Consider the following 18,788-nt stretch of genomic DNA (forward strand, 5'->3'; position numbering starts at 1 on the left):
AATCACCTGACAGGCACACTTTACCTTTTTTCTTAGTGTCTTTACGTAGAGAAATGTGTACTCGGTGGTTCCTCTGGTCATGAAGGCCCAATCTGTGGAGCACGTCCTCCACCTCAGTGGCCCTGTTTGGGCAGAACACATCAAAAGAATCCCCTGGCTGATGGGTCAGCGTCGGGTGAGCCTAAGAAGGAAAAAGAAGCTTTTAAAGTACAAACTGTAATCTAAATTCATACCGCAGGTTTAGATCATTTTCAAAAATTAACATTATTCTGTCAAGCTTACAGAGATGTCCAGCTCTAAGAGAAGGGCCATCTTGACTGAATCTCCTTTGGTCAGCTGAACTGCTTTGGATATGGGAACCTCATGGAGGGTTTCTTTGTTTAACGGTCCAACCATCTGGAAGAAAACATCTTTGAGATGAAGGATGAAATATGACACAAATACTGTTTTTATCAGCAGCATCATCATCATCATTCCTCACCTGTTCCATATTGTCCACCTCCTGAAGAGAGACATCGAGGTAGGTAGGAGGCAGAGCAGGAACATTGAGAGAGGACTCGGACAGCGGTGGCAGGGAGTGTGTCAGCGAGGCTGTCAATGCAACATGGGGAACTCCAGCATCCCCAATCTGTGTCTCCGGTGCTGCTGTAGAGACACTGGCAGCACCACGAGGCTGGGATGCCAACCCAGGGCTCCCTGCAGGAAAAGCTGGCCTGAGATCAGAAACGGCAGTCTGTGAAGCAGAAGCTGAAGATGATGCAGCATTTGCAAATTTGGGCAGTGTTTCAACAGATGCTCTGATCGACTCGCAGTTCTGTTGGTCAGTTATTCTCAGTAGGTTTAGCTGGGCATCTGGTATGGATGAATCAGGAGTTTCCTTTGGCGAATCCTCTGCTTCTCCTTTCAAGTAACCAGTTCTATCAGAAGCCATTTTCGATAAGGCTCCTTTGATTGCTTTCCACAGTCCTTCTATCCAGGGTTCCACAACCACCTCCAGCCTGGAAAGAACAAAGCCCACAAAATTATACACAACAGTGTAATAAAAAAAGAGAGAAAGAGAGTGGGTAGGTTTAAGGCCTAATGCTGAAAGTTGGATGTCTATACTGCCGAACTTACCCTACACCATCATCTGCATATCCCGTTGCATAGAATTGTTTGGCTCCAAGTTCCTGTAGACGACGTTCAATTGTCTTCCCACAGTTACAGAAATTTGCATAATTTGTGTCTCCTAAAGCTGGAGCAGACAGAGGAAAACAAATGATTTCTCAAGCCAGCAAATGCTCAGAAAGTAAACACTGTGCAGCAGAGCTCTGCATTGTAATGATTTACACAAATATGTTTCACAATTCATCATATTGACAGATGCACTGCAAAAAGAGCTATCTTCATCATACCTAAAAGTGCATAGCAAAGGTGTCTATAGTGGTCAGTGGGGAGGGTCTTCGTCTTGATGCTTCTTACAAATTTGAGGGCATTGTCAGGCGGTTCCCCATCTCCAGTAGTAGACACAATAAAGACCACTGGGGCATTCTCCTTCTCCAAATTGTACTGGAACCAGTTATATGATTAATCAGTTAGTGGTGTTTCCACTATTCAATGTGAGAACTCATTACATTAATATCCACAAAATCATCAGGCAACATCACATTTACTCAGATATTATTGATGGGTTATTGTGCGTCAGCAGCCATGCAGTAAAAGAGAGGGGCTTTCACAGCTCTGCTTCAAGGAAAACCTTTATAATGTGCAATAACTACCTTGTCATTGAGGCTCAAGCAACTGAGCTCAGCAACCAGTCCGTGCTCCTCTGCCACCTCAGCTATTCCTTCTGCTAGGGACTCGGCTTGGCCCTTCTGAGACCCGTAGAGAACCAAAAACCGAGGCTTCGCTTCACAGGGCATGCTAGAGGATACAGAAAAACAATTTTTCACAGCACTTTCACAGTTTTCATAGTAGGAAAAGCTCAGGTGATACTAATAACATTAACAATTGCCCAGTTGTGTTCAAGTGTCCCAGTAAGATATGCATGCACAATACCTGGACCCTGAAACTGAAGCAGCTACATTGAATTCAGCCATGTGTGTCTTGATATGTTAAGATATACTTTTTTTTTTACTGTCCCCGTGGGGAAATCTTTCCTGGACTCCGTCCAACTGCAGTTACAAACACTAAATTAAAACAGCATCAACAACAATAATAAACGATTCCACATACTATCACACTCCATGGCAGGTATTGCACCCAGGTAGTGCACTGCACCGTCTACCGTCTTGCCCAGATTGCACAGACAATAGCCCAATATTACATAGATGCAACATATTGCACTGTCCCAAATTAACATATTGCACTGTCCCTATTTAACATCTTGCACTGTCCCTATTTAACATCTTGCACTGTCCCTATTGCACTGTCCCTATTTAACATATTGCACTGTCTAATCATATTGCACTGTCCTTATGATAGCTTAAGATAGACACAATTTCCTGTGCTTGTCTGATGACAGACTGCTCATGTTACCAACATACAGTATGTTCTCTTTATACATACATGCATGTAAATGATACAGAGCAGACTACTGTTCTATTGACGTGATTAAAAATCAAATATTAAGGTATCGAGCTGTGTTTTCATTGGCTATCTTACCTACATACTGTAAAATGTGACAGGTGAGGTAACAAACAGGTGAGGTAACAGACAGGTGAGGTAACAGACAGGTGAGGATACAGACAGGTGAGGTGACAGACAGGTGAGGTGACAGACAGGTGAGGTAACAGACAGGTGAGGATACAGACAGGTGAGGTGACAGACTGGTGAGGTGACAGACAGGTGAGTTAACAGACAGGTGAGTTAACAGACAGGTGAGGTAACAGACAGGTGAGTTAACAGACATGTGAGGTAACAGACATGTGAGGTAACAGACATGTGAGGTAACAGACATGTGAGGTAACAGACAGGTGGGGTAACAGACAGGTGAGGTAACAGACAGTTGGGGTAACAGACAGGTGGGGTAACAGACAGGTGGGGTAACAGACAGGTGAGGTAACAGACAGGTGAGGTAACAGACAGGTGAGGTAACAGACAGTTGGGGTAACAGAGAGGTGTGGCAACAGAGAGGTGAAGTAACAGACATGTGAGGTAACAGAGTGGTGTGGTAACAGACGTGTGGTAACAGACAGGTGAGGTAACAGAGAGGTGTGGTAACAGAGAGGTGAGGTAACAGACAGGTGAGGTAACAGAGAGGTGTGGTAACAGACATGTGTGGTAACAGACATGTGAGGTAACAGAGTGGTGTGGTAACAGACATGTGAGGTAACAGACAGGTGAGGTAACAGAGAGGTGTGGTAACAGACATGTGTGGTAACAGACGTGAGGTAACAGACATGTGAGGTAACAGACAGTTGGGGTAACAGACAGGTGAGGTAACAGACAGTTGGGGTAACAGACAGTTGGGGTAACAGACAGGTGAGGTAACAGACAGTTGGGGTAACAGACAGTTGGGGTAATAGACAGGTGAGGTAACAGACAGTTGGGGTAACACACAGGTGAGGTAACAGACAGTTGGGGTAACAGACAGTTGGGGTAACACACAGGTGAGGTAACAGACAGTTGGGGTAACAGACAGGTGAGGTAACAGACAGTTGGGGTAACAGACAGTTGGGGTAATAGACAGGTGAGGTAACAGACAGTTGGGGTAACAGACAGTTGGGGTAATAGACAGGTGAGGTAACAGACAGTTGGGGTAACAGACAGTTGGGGTAATAGACAGGTGAGGTAACAGACAGTTGGGGTAACAGACAGTTGGGGTAACAGACAGTTGGGGTAACAGACAGGTGAGGTAACAGACATGTGAGGTAACAGACATGTGAGGTAACAGAGAGGTGTGGTAACAGACATGTGTGGTAACAGACAGGTGAGGTAACAGACATGTGAGGTAACAGACAGTTGGGGTAACAGACAGGTGAGGTAACAGACAGTTGGGGTAACAGACAGTTGGGGTAACAGACAGGTGAGGTAACAGACAGTTGGGGTAACAGACAGGTGAGGTAACAGACAGTTGGGGTAACAGACAGTTGGGGTAACACACAGGTGAGGTAACAGACAGTTGGGGTAACAGACAGGTGAGGTAACAGACAGTTGGGGTAACAGACAGTTGGGGTAACAGACAGTTGGGGTAACACACAGGTGAGGTAACAGACAGTTGGGGTAACAGACAGGTGAGGTAACAGACAGGTGAGGTAACAGACAGTTGGGGTAACACACAGGTGAGGTAACAGACAGTTGGGGTAACAGACAGTTGGGGTAACACACAGGTGAGGTAACAGACAGTTGGGGTAACAGACAGTTGGGGTAATAGACAGGTGAGGTAACAGACAGTTGGGGTAACAGACAGTTGGGGTAACACACAGGTGAGGTAACAGACAGTTGGGGTAACAGACAGGTGAGGTAACAGATAGGTGAGGTAACAGACAGTTGGGGTAACAGACAGTTGGGGTAATAGACAGGTGAGGTAACAGACAGTTGGGGTAACAGACAGGTGAGGTAACAGACAGTTGGGGTAACAGACAGTTGGGGTAATAGACAGGTGAGGTAACAGACAGTTGGGGTAACAGACAGTTGGGGTAATAGACAGGTGAGGTAACAGACAGTTGGGGTAACACACAGGTGAGGTAACAGACAGTTGGGGTAACAGACAGTTGGGGTAACACACAGGTGAGGTAACAGACAGTTGGGGTAACAGACAGGTGAGGTAACAGACAGTTGGGGTAACAGACAGTTGGGGTAATAGACAGGTGAGGTAACAGACAGTTGGGGTAACAGACAGTTGGGGTAATAGACAGGTGAGGTAACAGACAGTTGGGGTAACAGACAGTTGGGGTAATAGACAGGTGAGGTAACAGACAGTTGGGGTAACAGACAGTTGGGGTAACAGACAGGTGAGGTAACAGACATGTGAGGTAACAGACATGTGAGGTAACAGAGAGGTGTGGTAACAGACATGTGTGGTAACAGACAGGTGAGGTAACAGACATGTGAGGTAACAGACAGTTGGGGTAACAGACAGGTGAGGTAACAGACAGTTGGGGTAACAGACAGTTGGGGTAACAGACAGGTGAGGTAACAGACAGTTGGGGTAACAGACAGGTGAGGTAACAGACAGTTGGGGTAACAGACAGTTGGGGTAACACACAGGTGAGGTAACAGACAGTTGGGGTAACAGACAGGTGAGGTAACAGACAGTTGGGGTAACAGACAGTTGGGGTAACAGACAGTTGGGGTAACACACAGGTGAGGTAACAGACAGTTGGGGTAACAGACAGGTGAGGTAACAGACAGTTGGGGTAACAGACAGGTGAGGTAACAGACAGTTGGGGTAACAGACATGTGTGGTAACAGACAGGTGAGGTAACAGACAGGTGAGGTAACAGACAGGTGAGGTAACAGACAGTTGGGGTAACAGACAGGTGAGGTAACAGACATGTGAGGTAACAGACAGTTGGGGTAACAGACAGGTGAGGTAACAGACATGTGAGGTAACAGACAGTTGGGGTAACAGACAGGTGAGGTAACAGACATGTGAGGTAACAGACAGTTGGGGTAACAGACATGTGAGGTAACAGACTGCCACAGAACAGCCTTGAACACCACCATAAAGTACCCGGACGTTGCGTCAGTTTTTAAACTCAAGTTAACATTACCTAAGTGCATCGAGCATTGTCTTTTTTATATCTAACACTAAGTCAAAAGTAACATTTTAGCTTATGTTAAATGTTAGTAGATAGCAAACTGAACTCTGACAGCCCTGTTGACAACATATGCTCCCCAAATGGTGTCTTTTTGAGCTAAACTTATCCTTTTTCTTAACTAATTACGGATATTTAAATATCTTCAGAAGCAGATATAAAGTCTTTGTGAAGTTCTTAGAAGATAAGTGTTTTACCTTTTCAAAACAGCTGTGGAGAGCCACTCAGTCCAGCGTGCAGCACTCCTCATAGAATTATAGCATCTCTGCAACTCTCGCGATATCTTCTTCTACTTCTTCTTCTTTGGTGTTTATTGGCGGTTGGCAAACAACGATTTGGTGCATTATCGCCACCTACTGGACTGGAGTGTGGAACAGAAGATTGTGCAGAAACAAAATAATAAAATAAAAAATATATATATAAATATAAAATAAATAATAATAATAATGAGGAAAACTCTAGATTCGTTTAACTAAATCGGTTTCTCTTAAAAAACTGAATAATTTCACAGTATATGTTATCTGCTGTATTCCCCAATAAGATAAGATAAGATAAGATGAACCTTTATTAATCCCCGGAGGGAAATTCAGGTGTCAAAGCAGCAACATCAGCAAACAGAGTGAAACACAGGAGAGGTAAAGGTATTCAAAAATTATAAAAACAATAATAGAGATATAAAAGATACAGAGTGAATGGGTGAACATAGTGTGTACAGACGGTCAATAAATAAATGTAGTATGTACAATAGATAAATGTAATATGTACATTATGTGCAGTCTATAAAGTGGTATATAGGATGTATAGTGTAAAGTAAGTGTAAAGTGCTCCAGTGGTTAAAGTCCAAGATGGTTGCAGATAGTGCATGTTTAAAGTTCTTAAAGTAATACACCTGACAATGAAAAGTCCTGATGTTTTGCCTTCCTTAATGACTCTAAAAGGTGATTCCTCTGGATACTGTAATTCCTGCAGTGTATCAGTACATGTTCAACAGTTTCTGGTTTATTACAATATGTGCATTTCCCAGTTGGGTGCTTGCCTATTATATATAATGAGTGGTTAAGACCTGTATGTCCGATTCTCAGTCGAGTGATGATATTTTCTTCCCTTCTTTTCCAGCCCACCTTTCTCCCTGCTCCAACATGTTTTTGTATATTGTACAGATGCCTTCTAGTTTCCTGATCATCCCAGTACTCCTGCCATACTGTTTGTGCATATGTCTTAATGAATGGCTTAAAGCCTCAGCTTTACTTAATCAATATTCTTAATTCTCAGTGTTTGTTTGGCCAAAATATCTACTTGCTCATTTCCCTCCACACCAACAGAAACCCAGATGAATCGTGTACCTGTGCCTTTCATTTCCATCATATACATTATGAGGAATATTTCATTGATTATATCTGTTCTGATGATGATCTGACAGATCCTATGCTTGTAAGTGCCGTGTCAGATGCAAAAGCGTGTTGTTAATTTCCCTCTCCTCTATCCACTGCAGGGCCAATAATATTGCCAATAGTTCTGTGGTATATACTGACACACTTCAATTCCTGCTGTATATTGAGGTCTACATTTGGTAAGGGGAATAAACCAGGGAGGAATAGAGGAAACTGTATAGAGCAATACTGGAATTGACATAACCCTATGTTTTCTGCCTTTGCATCTCCTACCCACCCAAAGCTTATGAAGTTTGTTTCATTATGTTCCCAGCAGTCGGTCAAATCACTTTTGGTAGGGTGAGTTTCATAATGCCCCTGGAGATTAACCCAGTATACCAGCATTCATTTTATTGTTCTAATCCGTAGGGGCATCTCTCCCACTTCCACTTGCATTGCTGATAACGGAGATGTTCTGAATGATCCACTAATGATTCTCAAAGCCTGAGCTTGTAGTACATCTAATTTCTTGAGGTTTGATTCTGCTGCTGCTACACATCCATAGTCAAGGACAGATCTCATGAGTGCACAATATATATTTTGTAAAGATGCTCTACTTGTGTTGAAATTGTTGTTTTGTTTTTTGTTCTTCTTTTTTGAGGTATTTATTTATTTTGTCCTATCTTTTATTGTATTTGTTTTCTTTGTTAGATAAGTGAAATACATGAAATGTCATGTCTCTCTTTCTTTGATATTCTGACTAAACATTTCATTGTATAATTTAATTATTAATATTGTTAGTCTGTCTGTATGTGTATATATGTCTATATGTAAAATTCAATAAAAATATTGTTTAAAAAAAAAAAAAAAAGATGCTCAACTTGCTCCCCACTCCTGTCCTGTTAAACAACGAAGTATATTGATGACTTTTTTTTACATTTGCTCTTGATTTTTATCTAAATGAATGTTCCATGTGAGCTTTTCATCAAACCAAATCCCCAGAAATAAAACAGATTTGACTTGCTCCAGAGGTTAATCATACAGTTTTAGGGAAATGGGTTTTAAGAAACAAATAACTTGTGTTTTTGCTACTGATAACTTAAATCCCCATTTATTTGCCCATTTTCTCCACCTCAGCTATTGCAGCTTGCATTTTCTAATTAACAAATGATATTCTCGCGATATCAGGGCTCAGACAAGGAGTTTGAACGTGATTGGAAGAAACCATTTTTACAAAAAAATATATTTTCAGTTGTAACGTTAAGAATATAAATGAAAAGCTTGTAATTATTTTTTCAGAATCATTTAAAAACAGTTCAGTTAATTATGTGTTGTCAATCTGTGTAAAAAAACGGTGTTTAGATGTGTAATAATAATAATAAGACACACTTTAAGACTACTTGGTTCCGCCCTTTCCGCCCGTGGATCCTTCCAGAAGTCGCCGGCTGACTCGTGCGGCTCGCTGCGTAGCCACACTCCTGATTTACATCCGAAAAACTCATCATTTTTATCAACTGAACACTTTTCTAAGTGTTCCAATCCCTCCGGCAACATGTCCGCGATGGGGACACTTGCTTTCGATGAGTATGGGAGACCATTCCTCATCATTAAAGACCAGGACAAGCAGACACGGTTAACGGGCATTGACGCACTGAAGGTACAATGGGCTAGATAGCTGTAGCACATGTGAGCATGTTGCTTAGCAAAGCTACTAATCCGCTATTAGTTGCATGACGTTGGATACGTTAAGTCAACACGATATGTGTTCATATGCAAGGTTACGATTTTAATCATATACTCAACTGTTAATAGAAACAGAATATCCAAAGTATTAGCTAGTCATGCTAGCATTGAGGCCCATGTGCTTTCTGCAAGGCGTTGCAAGCCGGTGGATGATGCTTACAGGGCTGTGCCCAAAATGGACATTATTGATGCATCATCATGCTCCAACTCTTTTTTTTTTTGCAAATTGCATCTTCAGTCTGTCTTTGATAGAGAGACCAATAATAAGATCTTATTTAAAATGTCATCTTACCATTCAGTGACCAACTCTAATACTTGGAGGGAATCCAATGCAATCCAAATGTATTTATAAAGCACATTTAAAAACAACACAAGTTGAACAATGTGCTGTACAATTATACTTAAAAACATAAAAAAAAAAAAAAACAATAAGACCAACTTAAAACCAACAGGACATTAAAATAATAAGAGTGTTAAGACCAATAGGAAAGGAAAAAAGGATTAAAATAGTCAACTCTCATGCCAAGCCAAAAGCCAAGGAATAAAAGTGGTACTGAGGTTTGATTTAATGGAAAGATTTCAAGATTCTTTCAGACACCAGAAATGGTGGCTAAAATGGGCCCTAAACACTCGAATAAATGTTGGAGAAATTGTGGTACACATATTGTCAACCATATTCACATATTTTGGACATGCTCCAAATTAAAACAATTTTGGGAAGAGATATTTTGGGCACTCAAAGATGTATTCGACCAAAATGGCACTGCTGGGAGCAATGTATTCAAGATTCAAGAGTTTTATTTAATACAAAAAGGCATTCATGGAAGAGCCAAAAAATATCTCTTACAAATATTGCACACATACAACACACACACTTCCCCTCCCTAACCTTACAGTTTAAGATGAAGTCTTGTTTTGTTTTTTTGTGTTTTCTCTCTCCCCCTTGTTTTAAGTTGTGAAATTTTGTGTAAAAACAAAGACAGTTGTAAAATGAAAATACAGTGGTAAAGAATGTGATGATGATTGTATAAGTTGCTGAAACTGCAATAAAAACTAAGGTAAAAAAACAAATGTCATCTTACATGGATATGTTTGTGTTTTTTGCAGTCTCACATCATGGCCGCCAAAGCAGTTGCGTCAACGCTTAAGACATCTTTGGGACCTAATGGTGAGTATAGACCAATGCAGTGCAGTCACATCTGACTTCCATGGACTAAACTGTTTAATCATTCGAGAGGGCTGGATGAGTGCGGAGATGCTGGGCTTCTGTGTAACTTAAAAAATAAATTAAATTTGAGTAGTATTTTGTAAATTTGGTATCCCTCCCTTATAAATTGTGACAGCTATTTTAATTTTATAGATAGATGGATGGATAGATAGATAGTAACTTTATTGATCCTGAGGGAAATTCAAGTTTCCAGCATCACAGTTCCATAGTGCAAAACATGTTATTAAAAAGGCAGTAAAAAAGTAAGTAGTGCAAAGTAAAAAGTACAAAAATATACCAGATATAAAAATACAAGGTATAGTGCAGGGAAACTCCAGTAGCTTCGTCGATGAAAGTGCACTGTGTGCATTATTATCTGTCCTGCAGACCGTCCTCCTTTGTCCTCCCCCCTCTCCCTAGAGAGGTGTTGTACAGTTTGATGGCTCGGGGGACAAAGGATTTCCCAGCCAAGATTACACTTCTCCTGAACCATTTCTTTCAATTTTTGCATCCAGGTCTTGACAAGATGATGGTTGACAGGGACGGAGAGGTGACTGTCACCAACGATGGAGCCACTATTCTCAGCATGATGGATGTTGACCACCAGATTGCCAAGCTTATGGTGGAGCTCTCCAAGTCCCAGGATGATGAGATTGGAGATGGAACCACTGGAGTTGTTGGTACGTGAAAGAAGGATGAGGGGTCTAGGGTGATAAAACTGGATTTATACTGCTCGGCTGGGTGTTCTGATGGTCCCAATGTAGAGGCCTCCAGCATAAGAATGGATTTATAGATCTGCGTAGGGATTATCATAACATCATGCAACCCTAGAAGTTAATGAAAAGGAGACAATAATTGTTACTGTAGAGGAGAAATTATTGGGCCCTCCATCTCTAAAAGCAGCAGCATTTTGTATGAAGGCCTTTTATCCAGGTACATGGGGGGCTAGAATATTAAAAAAAAACTTGTATTCATGAGTTTCTGTTAACGCCATCTCATAGTCTGGATGCATTGATGAAGTTTGCTTTATGATAAATACACTGAAAGCTTTAAGCAAACATCAAAACTGATTAGTGCAATAGGAATATGTTAAATCAAATTTACATGGAGTATTTGACATCAGCAAAATTGTTGCCTTACTGTATTTTCCTCTTCCTCCTCAGTGCTGGCCGGGGCTCTGCTTGAGCAGGCTGAGCAGCTGCTGGACCGTGGAATCCACCCCATCAGGATCTCTGATGGTTATGACCAGGCCGCACGCGTTGCCATCGACCAGCTCGACAAAATTGCTGAAACCTTACTCTGCGATCCCAACAACACAGAACCGCTCGTTGAGACCGCCATGACAACACTGGGTTCCAAAATGTGAGTCTTGTAGACACAACTGTGTTGATTTTGTTATTGGGTTTAATGTTCATGATATAAATGGGGTAGGTTAAATATTAGAAACACCTCCTTAGTATAACAATACAGTTCAACATGTTTTCACTCATAAGCTACATTTCTTTATCATATCTCTTTCATTGCATCAGACAGTTATATAGTAATCATTTTATTGTGTGACAAGATATTGCATCTTAAAGTTCTACTGTTGTCTTTCAGTATCAACCGGTGTCACAGACAGATGGCAGAGATCGCAGTGAACGCCATCCTCACTGTGGCCGACATGGACAGGAAGGACGTAGACTTTGAGCTCATTAAGATGGAGGGCAAAGTGGGAGGCAAGCTGGAGGACACACAGCTCATCAAGGGAGTCATAGTTGACAAGGAGTTCAGCCACCCTCAGATGCCCAAGGTACAAACAGGGGGAATATAACTCTCAAGATGATGTCATCAGCTCTATTTCCTGTTTCGTCTTTGATCACATGGATTCGTATAGTTGACAGTGCATAAGGACAAATTAAATGTGTATGTCTGGCATCTATATAACTATCACAAACTGTCCCAGTATTTTATAATTTTTTGCTGAATCGTTTTTTGACGTCATTCAGAAAGTAGCCGCAAGCAGTTAAATGGGAATCTAATTACTAAAAGCATGTAGGAATTGGGGAAAATGTTAGCTGGAAATAGTAAAAAGCTAAATGTAGATGTATGACATACAACTTATAAGATCACTGTTATTTGCTTTATAGTGCTTCAGACAAACACTACAGGTTATATTGCATTATAATTTTTTTTTTGACCACTGTAATGCTACATCCACACTAATATGTTTTCATTTTAAATCGCATAACTTTTGTTATGTTTATGCCTAGCATCCACACTACTCAGGCGTTTTCGAGCCCCCAAAACGGAGACATTTGAAAATGCTGCTGACCCCATTTTAGTTTGAAAACTCCAGGGTTGGGTTTTCATTCTGGACAGACAGAAATGGAGACCTTTTGAAAACAATGACGCAGATACCCAGGTTCGCTTCTTGATTGGGTCTTATAAGTCATGACGTGTCCTTCGCCACACCCCATCACGTGAACTTTTTCAAACAACATCAGCTTCGACCACCAGTAGTTAGTTTCAACATGAATGACGAGCAAGCGTTGCTGACCTTGTTGTTTATGCTAGCAGCTATTCTACAGTTAAGTTCTGCATTTTTATAATGCTACTACTGCCGACATGTGCAGAAGACAAGCTATTATTCAAGCACTTTACATCAATTCCTTTGTTCAGCAATGCGTCCTGTTTACACCGGCACACACATGCCCAGGCCATGCGGTTTCAGGCGTGGTGGTGTGGACGGAGATTAATTCTGAAACGGCCCTAAAACGCTTGTCTTGACGTTTTGTGGATGTAAGATAATGATGCTAATATCAATTATTCTTTGTCCCCACTCAGATTCTGAAAGATGTTAAAATCGCTATCCTTACCTGCCCGTTTGAGCCACCTAAGCCCAAGACCAAGCATAAGTTGGATGTGACCTGTGTGGAGGACTACAAAGCTCTCCAGAAATATGAAAAGGAGAAGTTTCAGGAGATGATCCAGCAGGTTAGTGCTGCAGCATCTAAATGTGCTAAAACTGAATTCTTAACATCTACATTGGCATATGCTTGAAATGCAAACTCATATTTCTCTTATAGGTCAAAAGCAATGGTGCTAACTTGGCCATTTGCCAGTGGGGCTTTGACGATGAAGCCAACCACCTTCTGCTGCAGAATCAGCTGCCGGCCGTGCGCTGGGTCGGAGGGCCTGAGATCGAGGTGAGAGATGTTTGTCACATGGTAGAACTCCTTGATGTAAAGTTACTTTTGAACAAAAAGTATACGTAAGTACTTCATTGGTTGTGTTGAAGTATCCATTGCCAATTATGTTTTCCTCTGCAGTTGATCGCCATCGCCACAGGAGGCCGCATCGTGCCAAGGTTCTCTGAGTTGACACCAGAGAAGCTCGGCTCAGCTGGTGTGGTGAAGGAGATCTCCTTCGGCACGACGAAGGATCGCATGTTGGTCATCCAGGAGTGCAAAAACACCAGGGCCGTAACCATTTTCATCCGCGGAGGCAACAAAATGGTAAGCAACAAATGGGACTTTCACTCTAAAGGTCCATTATGTTAAATCTATTCCTCTTGGTTCACCGTTTATCTATCTCATTAGATCATTGAAGAGGCCAAGCGTGCTCTCCACGATGCTCTGTGTGTAATTCGCAATCTGGTCAGAGACAACCGTATTGTGTATGGAGGAGGAGCTTCAGAGATCGCATGTGCTCTGGCTGTCAACCTGGCTGCAGATAAGGTAAGACACTCTAAAACCCACCGATACTTTCAGAATTGAGCTAAATTAAATACAGTATTGCTTTAGTTTCTGACATGCTTTTTCATCTTTATTTCTGCTCCTCTCCTTTCTAGTGCCCATCTTTGGAGCAGTATGCCATGAGGGCATTTGCCGATGCTATGGAGGTAGTCCCAATGGCGCTGGCTGAGAACAGCGGGTTTAACCCAATCCAGACCATGACAGAGGTCAGAGCCAGACAGGTCAAAGAGAACAACCCCTTCCTCGGCATCGACTGTCTGCACCACAACACCAACGGTAAGGAAGCAACTGTCAGACGCCGCACTGTAATGTAAAAAGCAAGACGACGTGATATTGAATGGCTTTTTTATGTTTTCCTCCTCCACAGACATGAAGCAGCAGCATGTTGTCGAGACCCTGATTGGCAAGAAGCAGCAGATCTCCCTGGCCACTCAAGTAGTCAAGATGATCCTAAAGATCGACGACATCCGAACCCCGGGAGAGTGCGAGGACTGATGGCCTCCTGGAACGCTGTTCTAGAGGTTTTAGGCACTTCCCCCGAGCACCATGTCCAAACCGCACTGCATATTGCTATTTATCATTCGATAAAAAATGTTCACGCTGTTGTAGTATCAAAGTCCCCATTAAAATGTTGGTCTGTTGAAACTTCCAGACTCTGTAGTTCTGATTTCAAGCCTCCCAATATTTTTTTATTTGTGTATTCCCTGTCAGGTGTAAACATTACATGCATTTATAAAAGTTGGAATTTACACAAGATGTTGGCAAGCTGATGCATAAAAAGTGTATTTTAATTTTTCAACAAGACAACATACTGCATCCGCATTTTTTTTACACAAGGCAAAAGGGCTTAATAGTTTTGGCTTCACAATTAAAATCCACATTTCACAGATCCTCGATATTCACAGGTCCATACATGAACATCCAGACCTCCAAAATAAAACATTTGGGGATCAACGATTGTGACCAAACAAAAGTTATGATTAACAATCACTGCCCTCAACTCGCTGTAAACGGCACCTCTACATGTTACATTTGACAGTTTCATCCTGTTTGTATGAAAATTGGTCCGGGTTACTGATTCACTTCTTGTTTACATGTACTTGTTGAGCCAATTGAGCATATCTGTCCTGGCCTCCTGGATGCTGGGTTGGTCAGTGGGGTTGATAGCCTCTCTCTTGCGGTGGACAAACCCATGAGTCTGACCAGGAAAGATCTTCACCTGGTAATCCACCTTGCACTTCTCCTTCAGCTTTGCTTCAAGGACTGTCACCTGAAGAGGAGAGTAAAAGGATGTAGTGCTTGTTTGGCAGGGATTATGGCTTTTTAAAATTATGATCTGCACCGTTGAAGTTCCTTGTGCGATTTCTGCTTTTATTCTGACTAAAAATGTTTAATTTCTGGTGTACTTTAACACAAAGGCATATGGATGTTTCTTCAAGGGTACCATTTGGTGCTCAAATACCAGGGCGAAGCATCAGGCAGGTTATCCCATGACTATCAACTTGAAAGCAATACTGTACTTGTAAAGTATGCGTACTAACCTGGTCCAGTGGGATAATCTCGTCTATCTCCCCAAAGATGAACAGCGTAGGAGCCTTCAGCTCATACACGTCCTCTCTGTCACGGATGATCCCTGCACAATATCACATAAGCCTGTCATTAAATCACTGTATGATGATAAAATCATACTGTGAACAAAGATTACTGATTTGTAACACTGTAATGGAATTAGGAAGAGCAGATTTTGCCACAGGTGACATGAAGGTAACCACTTCAATTCATTTTAATATGGGAATGACATACCATAGACTGAGACTCCTGCTTTGATCTCTGGATATTGCAGGGCGATGTAATGTGTGGCGATCCCTCCCCAGCAGAAGCCCACTACTCCAATGTGTTTGGCCCCACACTGCTCCTTCATGTACCTCAGCACTGCATCCACCTCTCTGGAGAATATTACGACCAAAATGTCTTATTAAAACTGATGCCTATACAAGAAAAGAATGAATACATTTCAAAACGCCAGATCATACCAATAATTGCCCCCATTAAATAACTTTAAAGGTGAAAACATACACTCAAATGCAAGATACCTACTGGAGCTACATACATTTTTTTCAACATCAGCTGCTTAATTAAGTGAAAATTTTAGTTACTTGTTTATGTTCATTGGATTTCTGTCTTTCATCCACTCCTGAAATAGGGACCAGTCATTTGATGGAGTCCACGGCTCCTTTCCAACATAGAAGTCTGGACAAACAGCACTGCAGAGCAAAAACAATGGCAGAAGAAATCACAGTCATATAAATGTCCTGTCCATATACTTGGTTTCTACTCACATGTATCCATTGGTAGCCAGCATATCAGCCATGTATATTGTGTTGGGAAGCTGCCACCCGAAGATGTCCTGGATGACAATGATGGCCTTGTCAGATGCAGCATATGGTTTCACCACATAAGCTTTGATATGCTCTATCTGGACCTCCTGGCCGAGCCCTTCATGCTCCATCCGATCACCAATGTCACAGGGGCATGGCTTGGCTTCATTTGCCATCTGCTGACAGACAGGAGCAGACAGACACATAGGAAGTGAGCTGGAGCACATAGTGAATGGTCACATGTCATTTCTCTGTATTTTGATTAAACCTGGCTGTGGGCCATTAAACATGATTATACAAGCAACACAATAAAGTATTCTGATCCGTGTACCTTGACCCACTTTGCACAAATAACTCTCCAGTCCTAAGGCTAAAAAAAATCACTTTACATAGATCAGATACATACCGTATTGTTTTTCTAATTTTGTGATGAAAAGAGGAAACAATCTTAAATCTTTTGCAAGGCTTAAAATGTTGCAGCCAGAGTCCAGTCGGTCGATGATCGTAAAACTGGCATCATGTGACAAGTCCAAAAAATGAACCTCATGCCAAGACCTTCAAAATAAAAGCGGTAAATTTCATTAAATTCCAAATTTTCTGAGTAGCATACACTTTAAAGGTGGATTTTCCACTAAAATACAATTTCAATGCTTTGTTTTGTATTTATTTTTACCCTGTCGTAGCTGATGATAATAATAAAAGAAAAATTATGGTAAAAAGCCATACTAATACTAATGGTCAGGGACCGTCTACAAAATGCAATGCCGAAAAGAGAAAAATATTCCATAACTTCAGTATTATACAGTGTAGTACCACCAAAATTACTTCACACATCAATGATCTCCTCATGGTTGTACTACAAGACTTATTATGGAAAAATATGCTTTTGGGTAATTTTAGTGAATTATTTATGGGAAAAATATTCAATAACTTCAGTAATGTACAGTGTAGTACCAGCAAAATCACTTCACACATCAATGATCTCCTCATGGTTGTACTACAACATTTAGTTTGGAAAAAATATTATTTTGCATAATTCTTTTGTATTTTTAATGGGAAAATAATTCAATAACTTCAGTATTATGCAGTGTAGTACCACCAAAATCACTTCACACATCGATGGTCTCTTCCGGATTATACTTATTAAACTAATTAAGACATTTTGATGGCACTACACTTTATAAAAGTGAAGTTATTGAATATTTTTCCCATTAAAAATTCACCAAAATTGTGCAAAAAAAGCTTATTTTTCCAAACTAAGTGTTGTAGTACAACTATGAGAAGATCATTGATGTGTGAAGTAATGTTGGTGGTATTACACTGTATAATACTGAAGTTATGGAATATTTTTCTCTTTTCCTCGTTGCACTTTGTAGACGGTCCCTGACGGTCGCAGAGTGGATCAGATTGAACAACGTCTTTAGTTTTGGCAAAGTTTGAAAGTGTCAAACTGTGACAGAGAAACATCCCTCAACGTTTTTGCAAGTCGTTTGACTTTGTGAATGTTAAATGTTGACTTACCGTCACACGTCTCTCAAAAGGCACCGCTGAGATTCGAACTCAGGATCTCCTGTTTACTAGACAGGCGCTTTAACCAACTAAGCCACGGCACCGCTGATGTCATACGTCGACAGTACATTAACAAAGCTACCAACGCACACGCGTCATCAGTGACTACAGTTTAATTAAAACCAAAAACAATGGCCCTACATATTAAATACAATTTCTCTCCCTGTTTATTGCTCTAATCTGTCCAATATAAAAAGGCACAGAATAAGAAATAAAGTAAAAACATTTTTTTTCAATATTATATTTATTGTTTTTTTGTTAATTTTGAAACAACATAACAAACATCCACAAACATCCACAATAATAACATTCTCGGTACAAAGAGACTTAACAAACCTAATATTAATATAAAATAAGCCAGTATAGATACAGGAAAAACATATTATATACAAAAAATAGATATATAAGTAAAAAGAATATACACAAGTAAAAAAAAATTAAATTAAATTAAATCTATTTATATATACATATATATATATATATATATATATATATATACTGTATACATACATACATACGCACACGCAGTATGTACACATACAAAAACACATATAATCAATTAAAAAAAATCTGAAATAAAGTAACATTTAGTAACAAAAACTGAATTGATAAGGAAAAGTTTGCAGAAAGGAAATACAAATTAATCACAATTTTTTTTTTTTTTTAAGTTTACATTATGAGCAGTTTTAATGCAAAATGTAATAAAATACAAAATGTATTAAATACAACGTGTGACCAGGTTGGTGACCAGCATGAGGAGGAGGTGCCAGGCTGTTGTGGCTGAGTATGGATCTTCCACCGCTACTGAGGCTCCTGACGGTGTATTAAATGAATAAAGTGTAAAATAGCCAATATGTCTTGTTTGTTCCTTGTTACTGATAGAGAGTTCAATCATCCAATCCACCAAACATCTCAAAACAAGAGTCAATCCCAACAGGAGAATACACTGTTTACCATTGGCAGAGCATTTTGGCAAATTTTTCTTGGGCGCTACCCACATAATCAGCTGTGCTGCTCATCCCACAAAAGTATGATCCTTACAA

At 40.7% G+C, this 18,788-nt stretch overlaps 3 protein-coding genes and 1 non-coding gene across 5 annotated transcripts in view; 1 reads left to right on the forward strand and 3 right to left on the reverse strand.

Moving 5' to 3' along the window:
• Positions 1 to 6,048, reverse strand: part of mtrr (5-methyltetrahydrofolate-homocysteine methyltransferase reductase) — a 33,158-nt gene extending 27,110 nt beyond the window's left edge. Inside the window, exons 1-7 of the mRNA XM_037757127.1 lie at positions 5,939 to 6,048; positions 1,758 to 1,902; positions 1,395 to 1,548; positions 1,117 to 1,234; positions 482 to 998; positions 283 to 396; positions 25 to 181 (exon numbers count right to left, since the gene is read on the reverse strand). Coding sequence (XP_037613055.1) covers positions 25 to 181; positions 283 to 396; positions 482 to 998; positions 1,117 to 1,234; positions 1,395 to 1,548; positions 1,758 to 1,902; positions 5,939 to 5,991 — 1,258 coding nt within the window. The 5' untranslated portion in view covers positions 5,992 to 6,048. The remainder of the gene's footprint in view (positions 1 to 24; positions 182 to 282; positions 397 to 481; positions 999 to 1,116; positions 1,235 to 1,394; positions 1,549 to 1,757; positions 1,903 to 5,938) is intronic.
• Positions 6,049 to 8,529: 2,481 nt separating this feature from the next.
• Positions 8,530 to 14,443, forward strand: cct5 (chaperonin containing TCP1, subunit 5 (epsilon)). The gene is made up of 11 exons (XM_037757094.1): positions 8,530 to 8,768; positions 9,962 to 10,022; positions 10,577 to 10,741; positions 11,225 to 11,423; positions 11,661 to 11,853; positions 12,888 to 13,037; positions 13,130 to 13,249; positions 13,373 to 13,558; positions 13,643 to 13,780; positions 13,894 to 14,074; positions 14,166 to 14,443. Exons 1-11 carry the CDS (start codon positions 8,664 to 8,666, stop codon positions 14,291 to 14,293), a joined length of 1,626 nt encoding a protein of 541 aa, XP_037613022.1. The 5' UTR covers positions 8,530 to 8,663; the 3' UTR covers positions 14,294 to 14,443.
• A 122-nt stretch (positions 14,444 to 14,565) lies between these two features.
• On the reverse strand, positions 14,566 to 16,705 carry cmbl (carboxymethylenebutenolidase homolog (Pseudomonas)). Of its 2 annotated transcripts, none has more exons than XM_037757095.1 (6): positions 16,583 to 16,705; positions 16,138 to 16,352; positions 15,955 to 16,062; positions 15,602 to 15,744; positions 15,340 to 15,431; positions 14,566 to 15,068 (listed from the first exon to the last, which is right to left on the reverse strand). In XM_037757095.1, exons 2-6 carry the CDS (start codon positions 16,350 to 16,352, stop codon positions 14,889 to 14,891), a joined length of 738 nt encoding a protein of 245 aa, XP_037613023.1. In that variant the 5' UTR covers positions 16,583 to 16,705; the 3' UTR covers positions 14,566 to 14,888. The 2 variants fall into 2 exon arrangements, with proteins under 2 accessions (XP_037613023.1, XP_037613024.1); XM_037757096.1 differs by having other exon boundaries at positions 16,138 to 16,355; positions 16,583 to 16,687.
• Positions 16,706 to 17,715: 1,010 nt separating this feature from the next.
• On the reverse strand, positions 17,716 to 17,789 carry trnat-agu. Its single transcript has one exon. It is a non-coding gene; the product is annotated as a tRNA-Thr (tRNA).
• Positions 17,790 to 18,788: the final 999 nt, after the last annotated feature.

Source organism: Sebastes umbrosus, chromosome 21 (assembly GCF_015220745.1).
Source record: "Sebastes umbrosus isolate fSebUmb1 chromosome 21, fSebUmb1.pri, whole genome shotgun sequence".
Taxonomy (NCBI): Eukaryota; Metazoa; Chordata; class Actinopteri; order Perciformes; family Sebastidae; genus Sebastes; species Sebastes umbrosus.